We start from the raw sequence: 25,427 nt of genomic DNA, 5'->3' as shown, positions 1-25,427 counted from the left end.
ATTTGATTGTGGATTACATAGGAAAATAATAAATATTAGGGGCATTGATCCCATAGCCCATTAATTCTGCTGTCTTTCTGAGCTGACCTAATCTTTGACTCATTTCGCCCTTTCCTATCTGTGCCCCCCTCCCTCCCTGATTCTTCTGTTCTCTAACAATCTTGAATATACTTAGAATTGCAGTCAACAGGATGAGTTGCAATGTAAAAGGTGGACAAGTTCAAGAAGGGTGAATACAGGACTGAAGGTGTTAGATTTTAATGCACACAGTATACAGAATAAGATGAACTTGTAGCACAGTTGCAGATTGGCATTTACGATGATGTAGGCATCACTGAATCTTGGTTGAAAGAAGATTATAGCTGGGAGCTTAATGTCTAAAGATACACACTGTATCGAAAGGACAGGTAGGCAGGCAGGCAGAGTGGGTGGTGTTGCTCTATTGATAAAAATGTGAAATCAAATCATTAGAAAGAGGTGACATAGGGTTAGAAGGTGTTGAATTGTTGTGGGCAGAGCTAAGGAACTGCAAGGGTAAAAACACCCAGATGGCAGTTAAATACAGACCCCAAACAGTAGTAAGGATGTGGTGTACAAACTACAATGGGTGATAGAAAAGGCACACCAAAGGGGCAATGTTGCAATAGTCATGGGAGATTTCAAAATGCAGGTAGATTGGGTAAATCAGGTTGGTTCTGGATTCCAAGAGTGGGAATTTCTAGAATACCTATGATTTTTTTTTAAGAGCAGCTAGTGGTTGAGCCCATGAGGGGATCAGCTGTTCTGGATTTGGTGTTGTGCAATGAACCGGAATTGATTAGAGTTTAAGGGAAAAGAACCCTTGAGGGAAAGTGATTGTAATATGATCAAATTCACCCTGACATTTAAAAAGAAGAAGCTGGCTCATGGACCTCCAGTTTCCTCCTGCTGTAGTCAACAATCAGTTCCTTGGTCTTGCTGACATTGAGTGAGAGGGTGTTGTTGTGGCACTGCTCAGCCAGATTTTCATTCTCCGTCCTTTATGCTGATTTGTCTCCACCTTTGATTTGGACAATGACAATAATTTTGCCAGCAAACTTAAGTGTATGGCATTGGAGCTATGCTTAGCTTCACATCGTAAGTGTGAAGTGAGAAGAGCAGAGTGCTAAGCACAGTCTTGTGCCCCTGTGCTGATGGTAATTGTGAAGGAGATGTTGCCATGCCAAAACTGACTGGAGTCTGCAAGTGAGGAAATCAAGGATCCAGTTGCACCAGGATGTTTTGAGGCCTCAGCTTTGGAGCTTATTGATTAGCTTTGAGCAGAAGATGGGATTGAATGCTGAACTGTAGTCACTGAAGAGCATCCTGATGTATGTGTTTTCACTGTCCAGATGTTCCAGCGTTGAGTGAAGAGCCAATGAAATGGCATCTGTTGTTCCCATATTGGAGCAGATCCAAGTTGATTCTCTGGCAGGAGTTGATTATGTTTCATCACCAACCTCTTAAAGCACTTAATTGCAGTAGATGCAAGTGCTACTGGACAATAGTCATGGAGGCAGCTTACTAGGTTGTTCTTAGGCACTCTGGTATAATTGAAGCCCACTTGAGACAGGTGGTACATCAGACTGACGATAAGAGGTGAAAGTTATCAGTGAACACTCTCGCCAGTTGATCAGCACATATCTTTAGTATTCTGCCAAATGCATTCCTTGGGTTCACCTTCCTGAAGAATGCTCTTGCAGTAGCCCCAGAAACTGAAATCACAGGGCTGTTAAGGGTTGTGGAAGTTCATGAAAGTGCCTCCACTTTCCACTGATGGTCAAAGCAAGCATAAAAGGCATTGAACCCATTTGGGAGTGAAACCTTGTCACCTATGTTGCTTAGTTTCACTTTGTCGGAAGTGATAGCATTCAAGTCCTGCCACGGCTGTTGAGTGTACTTCAATGACTCAAGTTTGGTCCAGAATTGCTGCTTTGCATGTGAGATTATTTTCCAGAGTTCGTACCTTGACCTCTTGTAGCTTACTTGTCGCCACACCTGAACACCACTTATCTGGCCCTCAGCAGATTGTGGATCTCCTGCTTGGGGAATACTCCAAATGACTTTGTGGGGACATGATCATCTACAACTGTTTTTGTAAAGTACCATGACAATCGTGGCATATTCGTTTAGATCCTCTGAGTCCCTGAACCCTGCCCAGTCCACTGACCCGAAGCAATCGTATAGCTGCTTCTCTGCTTGCTGTGATCACCTCTTTGTTGTCCTTATCTCTGGGTCTTGCTCTTTAGCCTCTGCGTGTATACAGGTAGAAGGAGGACAAGCAGATGGTCAGATATCCCATTCTAGTTATGGAACGGTGGGTATTCCTAATCGTAGTTTAATGGTGGTCGAGATTGTTGGGATACTTCGTGCGGCAGGTGATGTATTGATTATCATTGGACAAGGAGCTCTTCAAACAAGCCTGACTGAAATCCCCAAGAATGACTTGAAAGGCATCAACGTAGGTTGTTTCTTGTTTGCTGATCGAGGCACTCAGTACATATGGTGCTTGCTTAATATTGGCCTTTGGCAGCATGTAAATTGGTAGAATATGGTCAACACTTAATCATTAGATGTTCCAGGTTAGGGGAACAAAATTGAGACAACTATTATTGAGCACCACAAAGTGGCACAGAGACCCCCATCTTTTGCTTTTTTCAAATCAGTAGTCTGGTCCATCCGGTGAATCAAGAAGCCCTCGGGTCTTACCGACATTCGATTTGTCCAGAGTGAATGATGTCTCTGTGAAACAGACATCGCAGCAATCCCTCATTTGCTAGCAAGCTGCTAGTTAGAGGAAATTTTACACCTTGACATTTTAGTCTGGCTTGCACTCTTGGTATCCTCCCTCTCTACTGGCCGTGGCAATGTACTTGCGTTTGTTTAAAAGTGCTGTACCTGCATTCCTGAGCGTTAAGGCCATGGTGTCCTTCAGAAGATGATAAAATTGCTAGTTTGTTAAGACACTTCAAATGTGCGTTACTTAAAGTGAAATTACAGGCTGCAGATTGCAGTGAGAGTAGTTCAGAGGAAGTATATTTAGAAGTTTTGTAAGTTTCCCACAAGGCGTTGCCATGCTTCACCAATGCTATCTTGACTGTTTTCGCGCATTGAACTATTTCCCCACATTTGTCAACTGCTTGTTCACTCACTGTACCCATCTACCTGTATGACCCTTTGCCGCTGCTTTGTTTTCTCCTCACTTGTTAACCATCTATTTTGTATCACATGCAGATTTGGCTGTATTATACTTGGCCCCTTCAATTCAAGTCATCAATATAAACTCTAAAGATTTGAAGTCCCAGCACTGACACCTGTATAGCCCACTACTTATTAATTGGCAGATCAGATGTAACTATTTACTCCAAATTTACTTTTCATCAGTTACACTGCTACCCGCACCAATATATTACCTGCACACAACCATGTGCTGTGTGATAATGCTTTGTGACATTGTTTTGAATGCTTTCTGTAATCCAAATGTATTAGATCTACAGATTCTCCATTATTCACTGTTGCACCCTTAAAGAATTCTAGCAGATTCGTGAAATGTGATTTCCATTCCATCAAGGCCAAGGAAGTCCACCCCTCCTACAAATGACCAGGTGCTGTGCCTCACCGTGGCCGACACGAGAGGAACCCTGTGCAGGGTCAACCCACGGAAGGCTGCTGGACCAGACAACATCCCTGGTAGAGTGCTCAGAGGATGTGCAGACCAGCTAGCAGATGTTCTCACTGACATCTTCAACATCTCCCTGAGCAGCGCCACCATTCCAACATGCTTCAAGGCCACCACTATCGTCCCCGTGCTGAAGAAGTCTTCAGTGTCCTGCCTAAATGACTACCATCCCGTTGCATTCACATCCATCATCATGAAGTGTTTCGAGAGGCTTGTCAAGAGGCATATCAAGACCCTGCTGCCCCCCTCACTGAACCCCCTGCAGTTTGTGTACCGTCCCAACCGCTCAACAGATGACGCCATTGCCACCACCCTCCACCTGGCCCTAACCCACCTGGACAAAAAAGACACATATGTTCGGAGGCTGTTCATAGTCTTCAGTTCAGCATGCATCCCTCAGAAACTGATTGGAAAGCTGAGCCTACTGGGCCTGAACACATCCCTCTGCAACTGGATCCTAAACTTCCTGACTGGGAGACCTCAGTCAGTCCGGATTGGGAGCAGCATCTCCAAAACCATCACACTGAGCATGTGGGCTCCCCAGGGCTGCGTGCTCAGTCCACTGCTGTTCACTCTGCTGACCCATGACTGTGCTACAACACACAGCTCGAACCATATCATCAAGTTCGCCGATGACACGACCGTAGTGGGTCTCATCAGCAAGAACGATGAGTCAGCTTACAGAGGAGGTGCAGTGGCTAATGGACTGGTGCAGAGCCAACAACCTGTCTCTTAATGTGAACAAAACAAAAGAGATGGTGGTTGACTTTAGGAGGGCATGGAGCGACCACTCCCCGCTGAACATCGACGGCTCCTTGGTAGAGATCGTAAAGAGCACTAAATTTCTTGATGTTCACCTGATGGAGAATCTCACCTGGTCCCTCAACACCAGCTCCATAGCAAAGAAAGCCCAGCAGCGTCTCTACTTTCTGCGAAGGCTGAGGAAAGTCCATCTCCCACCCCCCATCCTCATAACATTCTATAGGGGTTGTATTGAGAGCATCCTGAGCAGCTGCATCACTGCCTGGTTCGCAAGACCCTGCAGCGGATAGTGAGGTCAGCTGAAAAGATCATCGGGGTCTTCCTTCCTGCTATCACGGACATTTACACTACACGCTGCATCCGCAAAGGAAACAGCATTATGAAGGACCCCATGCACCCGTCATACAATCTCTTCTCCCTCCTGCCGTCTGGGAAAAGGCTCCAAAGCATTCGGGCTCTCACGACCAGACTATGTAACTGTTTCTTCCCCCAAGCTATCAGACTACTCAATACCCGAAGCCTGGACTGACACCTTGCCCTATTGTCCTGTTTATTATTTATTGTAATGCCTGCACTGTTTTTGTGCACTTTATGCAGTCCTGTGTAGGTCTGTAGTCGTGTAGCGCTCTCTGTTTTTTTTTACATAGTTCAGTCTAGTTTTTGTACTGTGTCATGTAACACCATGGTCCTGAAAAACGTTGTCTCATTTTTTTACTGTGTACTGTACCAGCGGTTATGGTCGAAATGACAATAAAAGTGACTTGACTTGAAAAATGTTGATTCAGCATGATTGACTTCTGACATTCTACATGTCCTGCAATTACTCCTTAAAATGGATTCCTCCATTTTTACCTTGACAAATGTTGGGCTAACTCCTTCCAACAAAAGTGAACTCAGAATGACTCAATTCCTTTTACTCTCCTGACTAGGATGATTGTCGGGTAGTGATGGCTAAACAGGAGATTACTTGTTTATTGGAAACCTTACAGAAGCAACAGCAACAATTCAGTGAGCTTGCTGACCATGTCCAAGTGGATGCCAGTATCCCTGTAACCTTCACAAAGGTAAAGTATCTGTTCCTCTTCCTTCACTGAGATTTTGTTTATTCTGTGATTCGGTGTTGAGTATCTTCATTTTGCGGTGTAAGCCAAATAAAAGCTAACGATTTCTTTGGCATACTACTTGATGCACTTATTTGTCTTGAGAAGCCAGTTGGAAGAACATTAGTTCAAATTACACCATCTGTAAATAAAACAAAATGAAGTTTGGATAACAATTTTACATAATTTGGATTGGAATGGAAATAATGACATTGATTCACTGACCCTGCCAGTGGATTCTGTGGAAACAGCATTGATGGTACTTCTCCCAGGCCAAGATCCCCAGCACTGAGGTTTTAATTGCTTTCAGCCAGTTTCAATGAACAGTTGATATCATACCTGGCAGTAGCCTTTCAAGACAAGTTCTCTAATCCATGCTGTATTCTAGGAGAGATTACCTAGAGGACAAAATAACTGCATCAGGGATATTTTGGTACTTCCTTGAAAGATTTCTTATCCCTTCACCAATCAAAATAGATTATAACTCCCTGAATGAAGGGAAGTGTGTCCAGCTGAAGCTCCTCTCAGAACACATGTATCAGTTGGAGTGACAGATGGATTCGCTATAGCGCATATAGAATGTGGGAAGTATCATAAGTGAGGGTTTTAGGAGGTGGTCAACCACAGATTCAGCCAGGTGGATGAATGATTGCCAGGAGGAACAGGCAGATATATGAGTCCCTTGTGGCTATTTCCTCAAGTACCCAGGGTCTGAGAAAAGCAAAGTGGAGGAGGCTTTGACAGAGATCTTTGTATTTTCCTTTGCTGTGGCTGAAGTGCCAAAGGACTGTAGAACATCCAGTGTTGTTTCTTTGTTCAAGAATGACAAAAGGGCAAACTAGGAGGTTATAGACTGATGAGCCTTGCATCGAAGTTTGGGAGATAGGATTTACTTGCATTTGGAAAAGTATGCACTTGTCAGCATAGTTTTGTGCGTGGGGGGAGGGGGCGGGGAGATCCTATTTCAGATTTTACTTTTGTTAAAGGAGGATGAAATTGAGTGCGGAGCAGTGGTTATTTCGACATGGGCTTCAGTAAAGCATTTGACAAGATCCCTCGTGGTAGGCTGATTCAAAAGATTAAGTCACATGGGATCATCAGTAAGAAAACTGGATTTAAAAATTGATTTGGTTGTAGAAGACAGGTTTCATGGTAGAGGGGTGTTTTTCTAAATGGAAGTCTATGATCTGTAGTGTTAATTAAGGATATTACAGTGACTTCTGGAATATATATATTACAGGTTTGGATGAAAATGTAATGGTCTGATTGGTAAGGGTAATATAAGTTTATAAAATTGAGGCATAGATAGCTCTACTTTTCCATAGACGCTGTCTGGCCTGCTGAGTTCCTCCAGCATCTTGTGTGTGTGTGTGTGTTGCTAGGTCTACCTTTTACCTCAGCGTAGAAATGTCATAATATTAGAGGGCAGAGAGTAAGAGATGGCAGTTGCTGGAGGAAAGAATTCATTTTGCCAAGCAGTATCTATTAGAGGCAAAGAGGTGTCGGGATTTTGGGTTGAAGTCCTTGCATCAGGACCAAGAGTGTAGAGGGAAGAAAGCCAAGTGAGACAGAGGCTGGAAAAAGAAAGATAGAACCAGGTTGAGTGGAGGTGGGGACTGGGGTATGGGGCAGAGACTACAATCCAAGGCAGAGGTTTAAGATGAGTTTTTCAAGACCAAGTTGCACTTTAGAGTGGTAGGTTCCTGGAATGCCCTGCAGGGAAGGTGGTAGAAGCAAATATGATAGCTAGACATTTAGACACTTGGGCAGGTGGGGAATAGAGAAATACGAGCCATGTGCAGGCAGATAGATTTAGTTTAATTTGGCGTCATCGTTGCACAGACTTGGTGGAATGAAGGGCCTGTTTCTCTGCTGTAGGTTTCCATGTTCTGTGAATGCCATAGAGAATGTCAGATCTCTGGGCAGCATGTGACTAAAAGAATATCAGATTTCATATGAGTCCATTCACCACCTGCCTATAATATTGGCCCTGGCTATCACTTCAGGACCCAAAGATACTACCAAGGAAAAAGAGAACTGAAATTATCTTAAATTAGAAGGCACTTAAGAAACACATAGTGGTCAGACAACAGCATTGATTCTCGGAAAAAAAATTAAATGAAAAGAATGTAGAGCAGCATAGTAGTAGTAAGAAGTGAGGTATAAAGAGATAAAAGTAATTTTGAAAAAGATTTAGCAGTTTTTTTTGAATTTTTTTATCAGAGGTCTCAAATAATTTTAAGAAAGGTTGAGTGACTTGATACAACCGTATTAAAATCTTAGTTGTGCTTGTCATGCAAAGATTCTGTTCACTAAGTGGCAACATTTTTGCCATTTGCCATATCATGCCAAATAACCTCATTTTCACCTGACTTGCTTGGTATAATTTCCAGCTTTCAAGTTCTGTGATTATAACTTCGTCCCACATCCAGAATGGAAGGTTAGAACTTAATTTCCATAGATTTGAGAATGTTTACCACAGATTGGAATGTAGCAAATGTTACTCCACAAGTTAAGAAAGGAAGAAGAGAGAAAATGGTGAACCACTGACTATCTTACCATCAGTAGTAGAGACAATATTAGAATATTAAGGAAGTTGTTACAGGGCATTTTTAATTCTGCCAAATCCTGTAATTTTCATTTATGAAAGAAAATCATGTTTGATAAATCTTTTGAAATTTAGTTGTATCTATCTGGCTGAATGAATAAATGGGAACCAGTACATGTACTGCTTAAGACTCTTAGAAGGCCTTTGAATAGGTGCTGCACAAAAGATCACTAATCATTTGGAGATGTATATTGGCATGGATTGATGTTTGGTTAATGGACAGAAACATGGGATAAGTGGGTCATTTTCAAGTGATCAGATGCTGCAGGAATCCATGCTGGGATTTAATATATGTCAGTAATCTGGATGAGGGAAACAAAGTGTATCCCACTCTAATATAAAGCTAGGTGGCAGTCTATGCTGTGGAGAGGATGCAAAGAGGCTTCAGAGGGGTGTAGACAGACTAAGTGAATGGGATGACAAATGTAAGAGAAAAATGAGTACATCCACTTTGGTAGAAAAAAATAAAGGTGGATGCTTTTAAGTAACAAGAGATTAAAAGGTGTTGGTACTCAGAGGGATCTTGTTACTCTTGGAGAATGAATCCTAAAAAAATGTATTGATCTTTATTGCTTGCCTATCGGCCATTTGGAATTTCCTTTATCATGCTGCTGTAGGTGGAAACTGAGGGTAACTGACATTCTTCAGGATTGAGCAGGAGTATTGACATTGCCAGAGGTCTGTCACATGTGAATTCAATAAAGTTCTGGGGAAAATCACTTTTATTTGAGAATTTGCTATATACAATTATGGGTTGTTCTTTTCTTTGGAGTTGCGCAAAATAACAGTATCAGAAGAAACATCTTGTGTGAAATAAATTACATGCGAAAGGTACTCTAACAGTGTGATATAAAAACAAAAGACTGGGGAACAACTCAGTAGGCTAGGTAGCATCTGTGGCTGTTGTAAGAGTAGGCCTTGATGTTATAAAGCTGTGGCTGCAGTGCAGAATCCTGCATTATAACAGTTGATGAAAAATTTGATTAGAAAATTATCAGATTTTTAATACTAAAAACTAAATTCAAATTTCACTTTTTTTTTCTTAATAGGATAACCGTGTTCATATTGGACCCAAAATGGAGATCCGTGTAGTTACTTTAGGACTGGATGGAGCAGGCAAAACAACTATTCTTTTTAAATTGAAACAGGACGAGTTTATGCAGCCTATTCCTACAATAGGTAAATTGCATTGAACCAGAGAGCTGATTGTGTTAATAATATAAAATTGTATTTGTACAGCATTTTAATATAGAATAACATTAACTTTTAACTAGCAATTTTTGCCTTTAAAGTAGATAAGTAATATTTGGGCATATTAATAACAAAAAAAATTGGATTTCCAGATCTTAGTGCTTCAGCAGTTAAAAATTTTAACCATTGATGCAACCTTTGGAAATGTGCAGGAAGCAAGATTTGGAAGAAACATTCTGGACACCCCAGATGTTGAAATCTGGGGCAAAAATAAAACTGAGAAACAGAGCAGGTCAGTCAGCATCCGTGGAGGCAAAGGGATAGTTGATATTTTGGGTCAAGACCCTACATCAGGACGAAAAGTGTAAAGTGGAGCTGATCAGTACAGTGATGAGAGAGCAGTTGGCAAGTAATAGTTGGATTCACGTGGGTAGGAAGGGGAATGAGAGACTGGGAAATGCATTAATGCAGAGTACTGGGATGCAAATCATGGATTCAGTCCAATGGGATGAATTCTTGTATATCATATAACCCACGTTTTCCTTCTTCTGATCCAGGTCCTCTCGGACACACCCCTTCCAAAAACTCCTGGCCTACTGTTACTTATCACTTCCCAACCTGTTTCTTTCTGTCTGTTGTCTCTACAAATAACCTTTCAACCTCAGTTGTGATCTTCCTCCCACACCTGGCTCTATCTGCCTACCAACCTGCCTGGCCTCCTTCCCCTCTTTAAACTAACTTTCGCCCCTTAAAACTCAATCCCAGAGCGGAGTCTCAATCGGAAACACTGACACTCATTTTGCCTTCACAGATGCTGCCTGACCTGCTCAGTTCCTCCAAGTTTATTTTTGCTCGAGAATTAGAGGAACATTGGTATCTCTGAGCATTGTAAGTTAGAAGAGGTGCAGTAGTGGAGAGATTTTGAAACCCTTCATTGTAACTGAAATTTTAATGCTTAAATCGGACCTACTTTAAGTTAAAAGGTAGTAAGATATAGATAAATTTAAATTAATGAAGGTGTAAAATGGGGTCACCTAGAAGTCAAGTATACAGCTAATGATCTCCTGGATGAGATTCCTTTATCTTCATGAACTGGTACAAGGATATAGTCAAGTGACTTTTACAGATGATGCAGAAAGGCAGGTGGAATCAATGTGGGGGGAAAAATGTTGTTTTCAACCTTCTGCTAGCCAGGGAGAAGAAAACAATTTGAGACTGGGGGAGTGGTCACTAATTTCCAAACATTGAGTGAACATTAATGTCATGCTATCATCTAATCTGAATACCAGTGTGTTTTTTTTAAATACAGCTAAAAAATCCTTAAATGCTAAGATTAGGGTTGCATTGTAGTTAAAGATGACAAATATTGATTGACTATACCTGTCTGGTTCTTCATTCAGAAGTTACATAAGCAGAATGTCTATGCGTATTATTTTCCTTTCATTTCGTATTTGTCAGCCCACATCCTTCTTAATTAATTTAAGTTTTCTAATCTTATTTTAATTGAGACAAATTGTGAAATTAGTACTTTCCCCCCCTGCATGCAGGTTTTAATGTGGAAACTGTAGAATATAAAAATCTCAAGTTTACAATCTGGGATGTAGGAGGCAAACATAAATTGAGACCACTCTGGAAGCATTATTACCTCAATACACAAGGTTAGTGTTGAATATTATTAATTTAGTATTTTCTGAATAATTGTGCAATTCTGGGATACTGGCATCATCCCAGTGCTGTGCTTGGTGCTGGTAGTGACTAATTAATTTTATTGCTTGTCGATTTACAATTTTTTTTCTTTATTATTAGGTTTTATTGCACTGAAGTGAACTTAATTTTGTCAACAAAATCTTTTGGCCCAGTTTTAGTCACCAGATGAATAGGGCTTGCTTTATAAATTAACTGCCAAACATTTTCCATAGTTTTGAGTGGCTATTAACAGTAACTGGATTGATTTGCACATCACCCTGTGTGAGATTTTTTTGATGTTTAGCTGCTCACACAGTAATTTGGCTCTCTAAACAGTCGGACTGAATATTCCTCAATGAGACATACAAGAGTTTAAAATATTTAATACACTTTAAATATGTCAACAAATAAAATAGAAAGATTCAATAGAGAGCAAAAACAATTTTTTTAAAAAACAGTTGTTAAATCATCAACTCTACTGGAAGGTGACTTTAATTAGTACCATTTTGGGTTAAAATACTACAGTATATACAAATATTTGATTCTTTGCTTTTTATTCCTGCAGCAGTTGTATTTGTGGTTGATAGCAGCAACAGAGACCGATTAATGGAGGCACATAGTGAATTGGCCAAGTTGTTGACTGAAAAAGAGTTAAGGGATGCTTTACTACTTATCTTTGCCAATAAGCAGGTATGTTAATTGGAAAACTGGTTTAATATTTTAGGATTGTGTTTCACCAGTTACATTGGCCTTGATTGTTAGAGGTTTTGAGCACTTGTATATACCATTTTCCATTAACTTGGTGAAACCACAACTGGAATATTGCCTTACAAGTCTGACTCTGTACATAAGAAAGGATAAATTTACCATAGAGAGAGTACAGTGAAGAGTCACCAGATTCCTGGGATGGTGTATATATCGTATGAGAAGAAATTAAGCAGGTTAGGCCTGCACTCATCACTTGTCATTCTTTTGAGTTTAAGGAATGACAAGTGATCTCATGGAAAGATACATTTTATGGTATGGTAGATTTCGAATTTGTTTTTACTGGTCGCAGTATTGGGGCCCTTGTATCAAAATAAGGAATCGGCCATTAAGGGCAGACGAGATTTCACACAGTTGGTGAATTTACTATTTACACCGTAGAGACTTGGTGGTGGGTTTATTCAAAATAGGGATAAATTTTAACGTGGGATGTTGAGAAAGATAGGTTTAATGTAAGAAAGTGGTAGAGATAAGCAATCAACTGGACCTTAATAAACAACAATGCCACCATGATCTGGCATTTAGCCTACTCCAGCTTCTATTTTTATTATGTATTACATTTTAGACTATTGTTTGATCAACTGATCTACAAAAGGCCTGAATAAAGAAAACAGAAAAATTGAAGTGAATGAACGCACATTTCTTGAGCAAAAGATCAATTGCATTTAGGAACAAATGTAACTTCAGAAAGATATGTAACAAGAATGTTAAGCAGACATTTGCCATAACTCTTCAAACAAGGTCAAGCACACCATGGGGCCATTGCTGTTCACTTTACCTTCAATGCTGTTAAGATTCAAAAATCTTATCAACTGAGTTAACTGTAACCCTCTGAGTGAACTCAGTGAACGCAGTGAACTGCGTGTATCCAAGGTCTTTGAACATTATACTCAGTATGGAAATGTCTTGAGAAATAACATTGAATTGATGGACAGAAGGGACTAATCTTTTGAAGGAAATCATTTTTTTAAATTGCAACAAAGAATTTGTTTTTTTTTAATTTAACAGGATGTGACTGGAGCACTGACAGTAGAAGAAATTACACAGTTACTCAGTTTGTATAAACTATGCTGTGGTCGCAGCTGGCATATTCAAGGCTGTGATGCCCAGAGTGGCTTGGGACTACATGAAGGATTAGACTGGCTCTCAAGACATTTAGTGGCTGCAGGTGTACTGGATGTAGCTTAAATTTGTTGCACAATAGGCTATGCCTGTACCTGGTTGCTTTGCATGTAGTGGTATTAAATTTGAAGAACAGTAACAGTGAGATACATGGGCAGAAAGTTTGTAAAACAGATGTGAAATGTATAAACAATGTGATTAAGAAAGCAGGTCCTACTAATTGGATTTTTGTTGCATTTGTTTTCTTATTCCAAGTGCAGTTAATTTGCTTGTAACTAAGTGGTTCAGTTTGTTGTCTTTATGCAGCATTTACTATTTAAGAAACTGGTTTTGTTTTATAGTGCTGTTAAAGTTTCGAACAAATGTTTAATGCTAATTGTCTTCACTACATTACCATTGTATATTATGTATTAACTAGTTCTGAAACTGAGCTATAAACAGCCTCTAATTATCTGTAACTATCTATTACTGTTGAATACTGTGTGCCTCACAATGAGCAGCCTGAACATTATTGGCTTTGTAACAAGCTTAACTTAATTCACGTTCATAATTAAAAGGCAGGTTTGGTAAGTAAACTTTATTCTGTCAAATTATATTCAACTGAGAATCTCAAAATCAGCTGCTTCTCCTTTCTCAACTGAGTCCCACAGCAGCTGTATTTGTATATTTAAAAAAAAATCATGGGCTGTGACAGGTCTGAAGAGCGGAGCCAGGGTAATCACATTACTGACTGTGTGTTTGCAGCCAGTTGGCAACATTAAATGGAGAATTTTTTAATAAATTGCAATCCCTAATCTTTTTAAACATGTACAGCATGGATATTTTAATTTTGCATTGACTAAACACAGTTTGCCAAAGCCAAATTAAAAAGTTACTAAAGTTTTTGGAACAAGACATTGTTTCTCACTTGTATTTTACTTGGCTGGCATAGGTGCAGATAATCTCTTTCTCATGTGGTTAAATCAAACACAGCTGTGCAACCCTTGAGTTGTGAGATTTACAGTTTCTAGTCAGCACTGCACCAGAAACTCAAAACAAGGAGAATGATGACTGGAGCGCTTTCAGGCAATTCTGAAGTGAAGACACGACGTTTGTCATTACTGAATAATGGGCTCGCTTACACAATAAGTATGAAGTCTAAGCTTCAGTTACTCTGTGCTGGGAGATTTAAGTACAAGCTAAATAAGTGCTTCTAAGGTCAAAATATTCTATTGCTGAAAACCAAATTGCGTATCATTAAACCCTAGTTAACTATAGGACAGTGTCACTAACAAATACTCAAGAAAAAGGAAAGTCAGACCATCTTTTTATTAACTGCTGATGTGACCATGCCACAGTTCTGCTTCTTTATGATAGGTGGAGGCCTAAGACTAAATCAAAGTTCCATTTATTATCAGAGTACATACACATCACCACATATAACCCTGAGGTTCTTTTTCTGTGAGCATACTGAGCAAATCGATAGAACAGTAAGTGGGATCAACGAATAACAAACTGAATAATAAATAATTAGCAATAAATAATGAGCGTGAAATAACAAGAGTCCTTAAAGTGAGATCATTGGTTGTGGGAACACCAGAAGCAGAATGAGTGAAGTTATCTCCTTTTGTTCAAGAGCCTGGTGGTTGAGGGGTAGTATCTGTTCTTGAACCTGGTGGTGTGAGTCCTGAGGCACTTGTACTTTCTACCTGATGGCAGCAGCAAGAGTGTGGCCTAGATGGTGAGGATCTTTGATGATAGATACTACTTTTCTACAACATTTCATGTAGATGTGCTCAATGGTTGGGAGGGTTTTACCCTCCTGATGCACTGGGCTGAGTCCACTACCTTTTGTAGGATTTTCTGCTCAAAAGGTATTGGTATTCCCACACCAGGTCATAATGCAGCCTTTCAACATACATTCCACCACACATCTACAGAGGGTTGCCAAGGTGTTTTTTTACAACATGCCAAATCTCTGCAGACTCATGGGAAGTAGAGGTGCTATCGTGCTTTCTTTACAATCCTATTATATGATGGGTCCAGGACAGGTCCTCTGAGATGGTGACACCTAGGGAATTTAGAGTTACTGACCCTCTCCACTTCCGATCCTCTGATGAAGACTGGATCAAGGATCTCTGGTTCCCCTCTCCTGAAGTCCACAATCAATTCCTTGGTCTTGTTGACATCAAGTGAGGTTGTTATTACACCACTCAACCACATTTTCAGTCTCCCTCCTGTAAGCTGATTCATCACTTTTGATACAGCCCAGAACAGTGGTGTCATCAGCGAACTTGTATATGGTGTTGGAAGTGTATTTAGCCACACAGTCACTGGTGTAAAGCAAATAGAACAGGGGGCTAAACACACATCCCTAAGGTGCTCCTGTGCTGATGGAGATGTGGAGAGATTTTCTTTATCTGAACTGACAGATGTACAAGTGAGGAAATCCAGGATGCAACTGCACAGAAGGGTTTTGAGTCCCAGGTCTTTGAGTTTACTGACTAGTTTGCTCTGCCTTGTGTTTTTTTTAAAAGAGCTGTGCAACCCCTTACTGGTGGCCTACTCATTAAATGGTACTTAGAATCCTCAGCATTGTAGATGCCCATCTGTTTGATTCTGTCATACAAGAGCTGCAGTGTCCTGTTTCCTAGGTTCCCCACAAAATAGGGCTGAGTTCTTCTGCTGTGGACTACCTTGCTACTTTAAATTGCCAGTAGTAACTAATTCGAGTTGAGGATTTATTCCATTCTAAGCATGATTGACTGTAATCAATTATGATTGCCCAGCTTTACAGTAATTAAGGTCACTGTAAATCAAGAAAGGGAGAAACACCCACCTGTTGCTATTCACCAAAGCCCCATCGCTGTCTGCAACACTCGGAGGCTGCTGAATTATGTTTTTAAAAAAACACCCACAATGCCATCTTGGCCTGGCCTCCTATGCACTCAAACAGCACTAGACCAGCTGGCTGAAATTAATTGCCCTCAACTAGAAAAGTGCATCCTCTTAAGATATTTTGTGTATTACTACATGCTGCAGTTAAAATCATCCCGCCTATAAGTTTAACTGGAAAAAAGGTTTCAGTTTTGACTACAAAAGTGTAGGCTATTCTTTAAATGAAAAATACACTTACCCCTCACCTATTACTGCACTCCAAAACCACCAATTGTTTTTAAGAATTTGGTCTCATTCAATCAGCAATATTCCATTTGTTTTATTCAGTCCAACCTCATGAAAAACAAACCTGTTTTCACTCTTTCCTAACTTTTTCTACTACAGCTGCTGTCTGATCTGATAGGTTTTTCCAGCATTTTATGCTTTTCTTTCAGATTTCCAGCATTAACCAGGTTTTCCTTTAATTCTGTATTAATCACCTTAACATATTCACAATAGAGAATTCCAGTAACTAATAGCTTGTTTAACTGCAATTGATATTGCTTTATCATTTATCCTGGTGAAAACATGCTAGAATAATTTCAGTGCTTCCATCAACCGTTTTGCTAGAAAAACATCCGAGGCAGTAAAAGATAAGGTAGAGGAATGGTGAAAAAGTCAAGTTTGCAGTTTTCATGCTGGTATTGATGAAGGTATTTTGCTGAACTGCTTGCCCGGCATTTTTATTTCTATTTCTATTTTAACTTTATAAAAGCAACATACCTTGTTTGAATTAATTTGAATTTTTGCATTTAATGCTGGAAGTTAATACACAACGGAGGAGTACCAGTACATTACCCATTGAAAGGCATCTGAAATATCAGTATAAACATTAATACAGAAATATTCATTTTGTAACAAAATTTATTTTGAAAACATTACAAAATTACTTTTACAATATTGAAGCTATCAATATTGTTAAATGATACTTGATTATTTTACAGTAATATTGATTATGCTGATATCTTCATATGGCTTATCTGTTTTTGGATTACACTTCACATTAGCAATCCTCTGGACCACTTCCATTCCTTTTGTCACACGACCAAAAACTGTGTGTTTGTTATCAAGCCATGGCTAAAAGTATTAAAACAAAAAGGACATTTTCTTAAACTCTGCATTAATATTTCACAACAAAAATTACCCAATTCAGTTTGACAAAGTTTCATAAACTACAGTTTAGAGCCCCAGATTAATGTGGACAAGTCTATTCAAGAGGTCAGCTGGCATGGGGTGGGAGAAACATGTTAGTTGGTTGGGTATGGTTGGGCCTTAGGCAGTGTCACATAGTTTAATGAGTGGCCAGAACAATTGAAAACACCCTTGACAGACAGCAAAGTCATACTCTGCTACTAAAATGATACTGAATTTATGAAAATCCATAAGCACTTGGTAGGAAAAGAAACTTGTACAATTTACTGAACAAGAAGATACCTCTTCAATCCATTTAACTAGCATCACATCCACAATTCTTTTCATTACCCAATTCTATTTATCTGCAAAATTAACCTTAAGTTTCATGACAAGGAAAATCCCGTAGCCTTTTTCTGGTCATCTATAAATTGGATTTCAATATCGCCTTTAAAAGCAGGTACTCCATTCTAGCATACTATTTGCTCAGAAATAGCCTGGTCCTCCCCTGAAGCTTTTAATGTACATACAGAATTGGACTCAGCTGTGCATTTACTTCTCCCACTACCTGGAGCCTGGTAATCTTTTGTTCAAGTTTTGCTTGCAATTCACTGACAACTGAATAGAAAACAGCAAGCTTTGAAACACTAGACTAGAAATTTATATCTATTGTAGATTTGGCCCTGAATGTCTGAAGAACTGAAGTTGTAAAGCAAGTTGTCCACAATATAATAGAGGCATTGGTAATTTTAAATTAGGAAGCATATTATTTTCTTTGAAAGTGTTTTCTCCCCCCAGAACTACTTTTTTTAAATAATCCATTGGCTAAAGTACTAGAACAATTACATTCAACTCTGAATAACAGCAAGAAAGAGGAACTTACTGTAGGTACAACAGTTACAAAGAACTGGGATCCATTACTGTTAGCACCTGCATTCGCCATGCTTAGTGTATATGGTCGATCATGCCTTAATGTCGGGTGAAATTCATCTTCAAATTCGCCTCCCCAAATACTTTCTCCTCCCATCCCCGTCCCAGTTGGATCTCCAGTTTGAATCATGAAACCCTATGAAAGTGTACAAATTAAATCATTCATGCTTTAAATACACATTTCACTTCTACTACATTTTAATTGGACAAATTATCCTTATACAAAGGAGACTGATAGCAACTTGATCAGTATAAAGTTTTCTGATTTTAAAGCATTGTACTTCCACCTTTATTACAACATAAGCCCACTTGTAATGTTTGCTGATCTCATTACAGAAATCTCTACTTTGAACCAAAAGATTCACTGGTTCACAACTTTTATCTGATTCTAGTGCTCTTAAATTTATATTGGAATTGGTTTATTATTATCACATATATTGAGATACAGTGAAAGACTTGTTCTGCATTACTGTTCATACAGATCAAATCATTACACAATGCACAGGTAGTACAATGTAAAACATTAACAGAATACAGAATAAAATGCAACAGTTACTGTCTCAGAGAAAGTGCAGTTCAGGTAAGGCGAAAGATCATACAAGATAGATTGTGAGGTCAAGAGTCCAACTTATTGTACTGGGGAACCATTCAATAGTCTTATAACAGCAGGGTATAAGCTATCCTTGAACCTAGTGATATGTGCTTTCAAGGCTTTTGTATCTTATGCCCATTGGGGGAGGGGAGAAGAGAGAATATCTGGGGTTTGCGTGGTCTTTTTGCTTTAGGAGCTGCATCAGTCTCTTATTTTTCTTGCTAACACAGATGGTTATACATTATTTTTGTATTGTACACACCATTTTGAAATAATTATATCGTTTAATCAGTCAATCAAGCCAAATCAACATTCAATACATACACATTGTATTTTGGGTTAAATTACACTTAGCCATTGTCTTCAACAATTAAAGAAATCAATTCTCAGAGCTGAAAAACACCTTAAAGAAACTAGCTTACAGGATTTCTATTTCAATAAAATGAAAATGCAACACCAATATCATAAATTATAAGACCAAGTTCATCAACAAAAATACCTTGATAACACGATGAAATATGTGGCCATTGTAATATCCATTTCTACTGTGCACACAGAAATTCTCCACAGTTTTTGGACACCTAATTACAAGAAAATAAACAGTACTGGTTAATTTTACCAGAAGGAATGTAGTGAAAAATAAAAATAACAACAATAGATTCCAACCCACCTCATCCTTAAGGTGTGAAAGCTGATCTTCACGAATAGGTAAAGTTATAATTTGTAGAGGACATGTATAATGCCAGGTCTTATTGCAAAGGTATAATCTTTAAATGAGGGAAATTCTTAAATTGAAAATTTAGTCTTATCTAGTCTATATTATATTACATCAGAACAGAACCATGGTAGCATAGCAGTTAGCATGATGCTATTGCAGCTCAAGGCATCGGAGTTTGGAGTTCAATTCTGATAACATCTGTAAGGAGTCTGTACATCCTTCTCGTGTAACGCCTGCTTTCTTTGGATGCTCCAGTTTCCTCCCAGAGTCGAAAGACATACCAGTTAGTAGGTTAATTGTAAATTGTCCCGTGATTAGGTTAGGGCTTGTCGGGGGTTGCTATGGCGTACAAGCTCGAAGGGCCGGAAGGGCCTATTCTGTGCTGTATCTCTAAATAAAATTCTTAGATCAAGTTTTTAAACATAGTAACACTTGCATTTAATAAAGCTGGATTCAGCTATACTATTTACCAGTATGTTTTTTGTTAGCTTAAGTATTCTCAGTTTCAAATTTCACCAAAACAGCTCCAGGTACACCTGTAAACTTACTCAACAGGGAACAGTTTCACATGTACATCTCCCATTGTTGTGTGGATAACAGCACTGTCTGAAACACGTTTAGGACCATCTGCTTGTGTGGCAGCCATGACTTCCTCTTTGGAGGGTTTTTCATTGAAGACATCTCGATCAGACTCAGCACTTTTTGTATCCTCTGGCTCCCTCTTTGTAAACTTTGCATAATTAAAATTAGAGAAACAACAGCTTAGTTAACACAATATTTAAAAGAGGTCAATGTCCAGAACCACACTCCTACTGTTAAGATACTTGTTGAATTACAGCAGTTGTTGATTAGTTCAACCATTTTGAATTTCACAGCCTAATGGTTACCTTGTTGCCTTATTAAATTAAATTTTAAATTACAGCACCAATATTTGCTAAAAAGCATGAAAATTAATGTTTAAATTGATTTAAACATTATAACTGACTCCCAGAGAGCGCTTGGCAAACCATCCATAAAGGATTCTCCAGCACAGAATATACAAATTTAAAAATCAGTATCAATAAACAAAAACTTACTTGCAACTGTTAAGGACATTCCTTAAAAAAAAGCTCTTTATCAATGTGTTAATCCAGTTAGTGCCAGCAAAAAGTAATTAAATCATCCAACAGGTAATGTACTAAATGAAATTTATGATTAACTTGCATAAAAATCCCACCTACCATATAAAATCGATTCTTTTTAAATGCTGTACAGAATACAGTTGGATCGTGTTGAACATTTTGTAGCACAGGGTTGTCAGATGCTTTCATCTCCATTGTCATTACACCCTGCGCAGGTTTAGCAGCACCTTGGAATAAAGCTAGCTGCACTACTCGTATATTTTCTTGTTTGCCCAGGATTCGTACGCACCTTGGGAAAAATTGAACTTTATATTATATTCAAGTCACCAAAAGCAATTATTACTCAAAAACCGAGTTTTATTATAACTGTAGGGTTTCGAAATCATGTATTGTTTTGTGCATCTTATTTCCCTGAATTTGGAGAAGTAGTAAAGAAAATGATGCAATGGGAAGATATTTCAGTTGGAAAACCTGAACAAAGGACTACACTGATCCAGACATTCCATTTTACCGCTCACTGCCTGGAGGTCATGAGTTGCATACTAATAACTCCACTAAACCTATTCTTATTTGAAACAGGTGTCCTGCAAAGAAATCAGCTTCAGTCTAATCAGTGCGGTCTGAACAGCATAAAGCCTTGATCATAAATCCTACTGAAATGTTGCAAGAGCTAACTAAGCCACTTCTCCTGGGTGAACCAGCTGCCAAAGACTTTGAATGCCGTAAATGTCTCTGAAAAACACTGAAATAACCTTTGACATTTATAGTATTTCTAAAATATTATAAGTTGTAAATATAAGCTAACAAAACACTTACATACAAATCATATAACTGGTCTTTTCCCTCACAATTATAACTCTCCATTCAAATAAAGTTGTGAACCTCTACCAGGTCTAACATGGTGTAGATTGTGGGCAAATGCTTCAGTACAAGTACCGTAATTGGAAGCTGCAGAAATTTGGGATCCAATGCCAGACTCCCATTAATTCGACCAACGCAAGTGTGTAGTTAGAATGACAATGGTGATCACCTGCAGAGGTTTGGACCCCAGAGCAAATATGCCTCAAAGCCAAAAATTACCAACTACTAACAATTCCACAAAGAATCACTGACCCTTTGTGTAACATTTGCAGCCAATCAAATCCCCTGAAAGCTGGTCTTGTTGCAGTCATGAATATTTATATTACTTCAGTTTCAAAATCTTCTGTGTCACATCCAGTCTCTAACCTGGTGGCATTAAGTTCTTAAACTTCCAGTAACCACTTCCTCGCTATGCCTTTTCCCTTTCCTCCTGATCCACCTGGCCCCCATCACCCTCCTTCCTCTACCCTACCCTCTCCACAAGCCTATTAACTGCACATTTCTCCCACTGGTTTAACTCCCTGTATTCCATGCTCCACTTTCCTCTATCAAATTCCACCATGGTCAGCCCTTTGTCCACCAATCACTTCCCAGCTTCTGACACCATTCTCACTCCCGACGTGGATCCACCTCCACCTGCCAGCTGTTGATCAACCCCTTCTCCCCAGTAGCTTCCAGTCCAAATCAAGAGTCTTGACCCAAAACATTGACTTGTGGCGACCCACTTTCTGCACAGGCGAACCGGCTCACAAATAGCCAGCGCGCGGGGGGAAGACTTTGGTAATGCACCTCTGATGTCATTTCCGCCCGGAGAGGGCGGGCGCTATGGATTAAATGTCAGCGCCGCGAAGTTTGAATAAACTAGTCTCCAAACGACTTACCGACTGCGTGTCGTTATTTCAGCGCTGTGTGTAGCACATCGCTACATTGGTGACCCCGACGGTCCAAACGCGATTTGGACCAAAGATGACCGACTCTTCATCTGTTCACGCAGTTTCGCTAAAACTGCCGACTTTCCGGACGCTGCGACCACGCGTGTGGTTTAGCCAAGCAGAAGCCCAGTTCCAGATTCGGCAGATATCCTCTGATTCCACGCGTTACTACCACGTGGTGAGCGCCCTTGACCACGAGACGGCCACCCAGGTTGCGGATTTCATACAGTCGCCCCCAGAAGAAGGCAAATATGAAGCATTCAAAGCGCTGGTCATTGGGACCTTTGGCTTCTCACGGCGTGAGCGGGGTGCCTGCCTGCTTCACCTGGACAGTTTGGGAGACAGACTGCCGTCAGCATTGATGAACAAGATGCTGTCCCTGGCTGACGGACACAAGTCCTGCCTCATATTCGAGCAAGTGTTCCTAGAGCGACTGCCCAAGGACATACATCTACGCTGGCCGACGCAGATTTCAGCGACCCCCGGAAGGTGGCGGCCCAGGCAGACCTGCTGTGGAAAGCCAAGAGGGACAGCGTGGCGTCCATTGGTCAGATTACCAGGCCATGCACCCAACAGCAGACCAGACCAGGCCCGGCAGGGGGGCGCACACAACACAGAGGCAGGAGTGAGGAGGATAGTGAACAGTAGTGTTTCTACCACCAGCGGTGGGGCACAAAAGCCTGCCGTTGTCGCCCGCCCTGCAAGGGCCAGGGCCAGCTGCTGCTAATGACTATGGCAGCTGGCCACCAGGACAGCCTCTTGTACGTCTGGGACAAAGTCGGGACGTCGCTTCTTGGTCGACACCGGAGCGGAGATCAGCGTCTTGCCCCCGATGGGGTATGACACCCGCAACAGGAAGCCAGGACCCACCCTGAGGGCCGCAAACGGCAGCACGATACGGACCTACAGCACCCGCACATTGCAGCTGCAGTTTGGTGCCAGCCGGTTCACGTGGGACTTCACACTGGCCGCGGTGGCCCAACCACTCCTGGGGGCGGACTTCTTGCGAGCTCACAGCCTGCTAGTCAACTTGCAAGGGAAAAGACTGGTACATGCCGAGACTTTCCAGACGTTCTCCCTGGGTGAAGTCAAGTTGCCGGCCCCACACCTGGACTCCATCACGCTGTCGGACAACGAATTCACCAGAATCCTGGCGGACTTTCCATCGATTCTGGCACCGCAGTTCACGGCAGCCACGCCCAGACACGGGGTACAGCACCACATTCCAACCCAGGGACCACCCCTCCACGCCCGCACACGAAGGCTCCCCCCGGAAAAGCTCCACCTGGCGAAGGAGGAGTTCAAGAGGATGGAGGAATTGGGGATCATACGGAGGTCCAACAGCCCTTGGGCCTCCCCCCTGCACATGGTGCCCAAAACAGCTGGGGGTTGGAGACCATGTGGCGACTACTGCAGACTGAACGAGGCTACCACTCCACACCGCTACCCCATGCCGCACATACAGGAGTTTGCAGCAAACCTGCACGGGGCAAGAATCTTTTCCAAAGTAGACCTCGTCCGGGGAAACAATCAAATCCCGGTGCACCCTGAAGACATCCCCAAAACAGCACTCATCACTCCATTCAGCCTGTTCGAGTTCCTCCGAATGCCGTTCGGCCTGAAGAATGCCGCACAGACGTTCCAGCGGCTAATGGACGCGACCTGGACTTTGCGTTCATCTATTTGGACGACATCCTTATAGCCAGCAGTTGTCATCAGGAGCATCTGTCCCCACCTCCGCCAGTTCTACTCCCGCCTGAGTGATTTCGGCCTCACGATCAACCCGGCCAAATTTGGTCTCGATACTATCGACTTCCTGGGCCACAGGATTACCAAAGACGGGGCAACACCTCTGCCCGCCAAGGTAGACGCGATCCGCCACTTTGCCTGGCCCAACACGGTCAAAGGCCTGCAGGAGTTCGTTGGTATGGTGAACTTCTACCACCGTTTCCTCCCCTCAGCAGCCCGTATCATGCGCCCTTTGTACACCCTGATGTCAGGTAAAGGCAAGGACATTACTTGGGACGAGGAGGCCGCAGCCGCTTTCGTTAAAGCCAAGGAAGCCTTGGCAGATGCCGCAATGCTGGTGCACCCCAGAACGGACGTTCCGACCGCCCTCACAGTGGACGCATCCGACACAGCAGTCGGTGGGGTGCTGGAGCAGCTCATCGAGAGGCGCTGGCAACGCCTGGCGATCTTCAGCAAGCGCCTACGACCACCCGAACTCAAGTACAGTGCTTTCGACTGGGAGCTGTTGGCACTGTATCTGGCAATCCGGCATTTCAGGTACTTCTTAGAAGGCAGGCCATTCACCGTGTTCATGAACGACAAACGTTGACCTTCGTGTTTACGAAGGTGTCCGATCCCTGGTCGGCTCGCCAGCAGCAACATCTGTCCTACATCTCCGAGTACACGACGGACATCCAGCATGTCTCGGGAAAGGACAACGTCGTGGCGGACGCACTCTCCAGACCAGCTGTCCAGGCCCTGTCCCTGGGGGTGGACTATGCAGCACTGGCGGAGGCGCAGCAGGCAGATGATGAGATGCCCAGCTACAGGACCGCAGTCTCGGGTTTGCAGCTGCAGGACTTTCTCGTAGGCCCAGGTGATAGGACCCTCCTGTGCGACGTGGCTACCGGCCAACCTCGCCCCATCGTCCCAGCAGCCTGAAGGCGGCGAGTTTTTGACTCCATACACGGTTTGGTGCACCCTTCTATCAGGACAACCGTCCGGCTGGTCTCCAGCAAGTTCGCGTGGCACGGACTTTGCAAGCAGGTCAGTGAATGGGCCAGAACGTGCGCGCAGTGCCAAACAGCCAAGGTACAGCGGCACACTAAAGCCCCGCCGCAGCAGTTCGAACCCACCCACCGGAGGTTCGACCACATTCATGTGGATATCGTGGGCCCCCTACCAGTGTCCCGAGGAGCGCAGTACCTCCTAACTATGGTAGACCAGTTCACGAGGTGGCCAGAGGCGGTCCCGCTCACCAACACATCTGCCGATTCCTGCACCCGAGCACTGATTGCAACCTGGGTAGCACGCATCAGGGTATCAGCCCCCATTACTTCCGACAGAGGCGCCCAGTTCACCTCCAGCCTGTGGTCGGCTGTGGCCAGCCTGTTGGGAACGCAGCTGCACCATACAACTGCCTACCACCCACAGTCAAACGGAGTAGTGGAAAGCTTCCACCGTCAGTTGAAGTCAGCTCTTATGGCCCGCCTGAGAGGACCTAACTGGCTTCCCTGGGTCCTGCTTGGAATTCGTACATTGCCCAAAGAGGATCTGCACGCCTCGT

At 41.8% G+C, this 25,427-nt stretch overlaps 2 protein-coding genes across 5 annotated transcripts in view; one reads left to right on the top strand and one right to left on the bottom strand.

The window, feature by feature from the left end:
• trim23 (tripartite motif containing 23) overlaps positions 1 to 13,506 on the top strand; it is a 29,332-nt gene extending 15,826 nt beyond the window's left edge. For 2 of the 3 annotated variants that reach the window (XM_073064529.1, XM_073064531.1), the window contains 5 exons: positions 5,389 to 5,523; positions 9,217 to 9,346; positions 10,906 to 11,016; positions 11,610 to 11,734; positions 12,818 to 13,506. In XM_073064529.1, the coding sequence (XP_072920630.1) occupies positions 5,389 to 5,523; positions 9,217 to 9,346; positions 10,906 to 11,016; positions 11,610 to 11,734; positions 12,818 to 12,997 (681 nt within the window). In that variant the 3' untranslated portion in view covers positions 12,998 to 13,506. The remainder of the gene's footprint in view (positions 1 to 5,388; positions 5,524 to 9,216; positions 9,347 to 10,905; positions 11,017 to 11,609; positions 11,735 to 12,817) is intronic. The other variant, XM_073064530.1, reaches the window with a different exon arrangement.
• Positions 13,507 to 16,693: 3,187 nt separating this feature from the next.
• ppwd1 (peptidylprolyl isomerase domain and WD repeat containing 1) overlaps positions 16,694 to 25,427 on the bottom strand; it is a 31,764-nt gene continuing 23,030 nt past the window's right edge. For both annotated transcript variants that reach the window (XM_073064527.1, XM_073064528.1), the window contains exons 7-11: positions 20,439 to 20,628; positions 19,767 to 19,948; positions 19,000 to 19,081; positions 17,862 to 18,044; positions 16,694 to 16,924 (exon numbers count right to left, since the gene is read on the bottom strand). In XM_073064527.1, coding sequence (XP_072920628.1) covers positions 16,781 to 16,924; positions 17,862 to 18,044; positions 19,000 to 19,081; positions 19,767 to 19,948; positions 20,439 to 20,628 — 781 coding nt within the window. In that variant the 3' untranslated portion in view covers positions 16,694 to 16,780. The remainder of the gene's footprint in view (positions 16,925 to 17,861; positions 18,045 to 18,999; positions 19,082 to 19,766; positions 19,949 to 20,438; positions 20,629 to 25,427) is intronic.

Source organism: Hemitrygon akajei, chromosome 13 (assembly GCF_048418815.1).
Source record: "Hemitrygon akajei chromosome 13, sHemAka1.3, whole genome shotgun sequence".
Taxonomy (NCBI): Eukaryota; Metazoa; Chordata; class Chondrichthyes; order Myliobatiformes; family Dasyatidae; genus Hemitrygon; species Hemitrygon akajei.
This window is presented reverse-complemented; position numbering and strand designations above follow the sequence as displayed.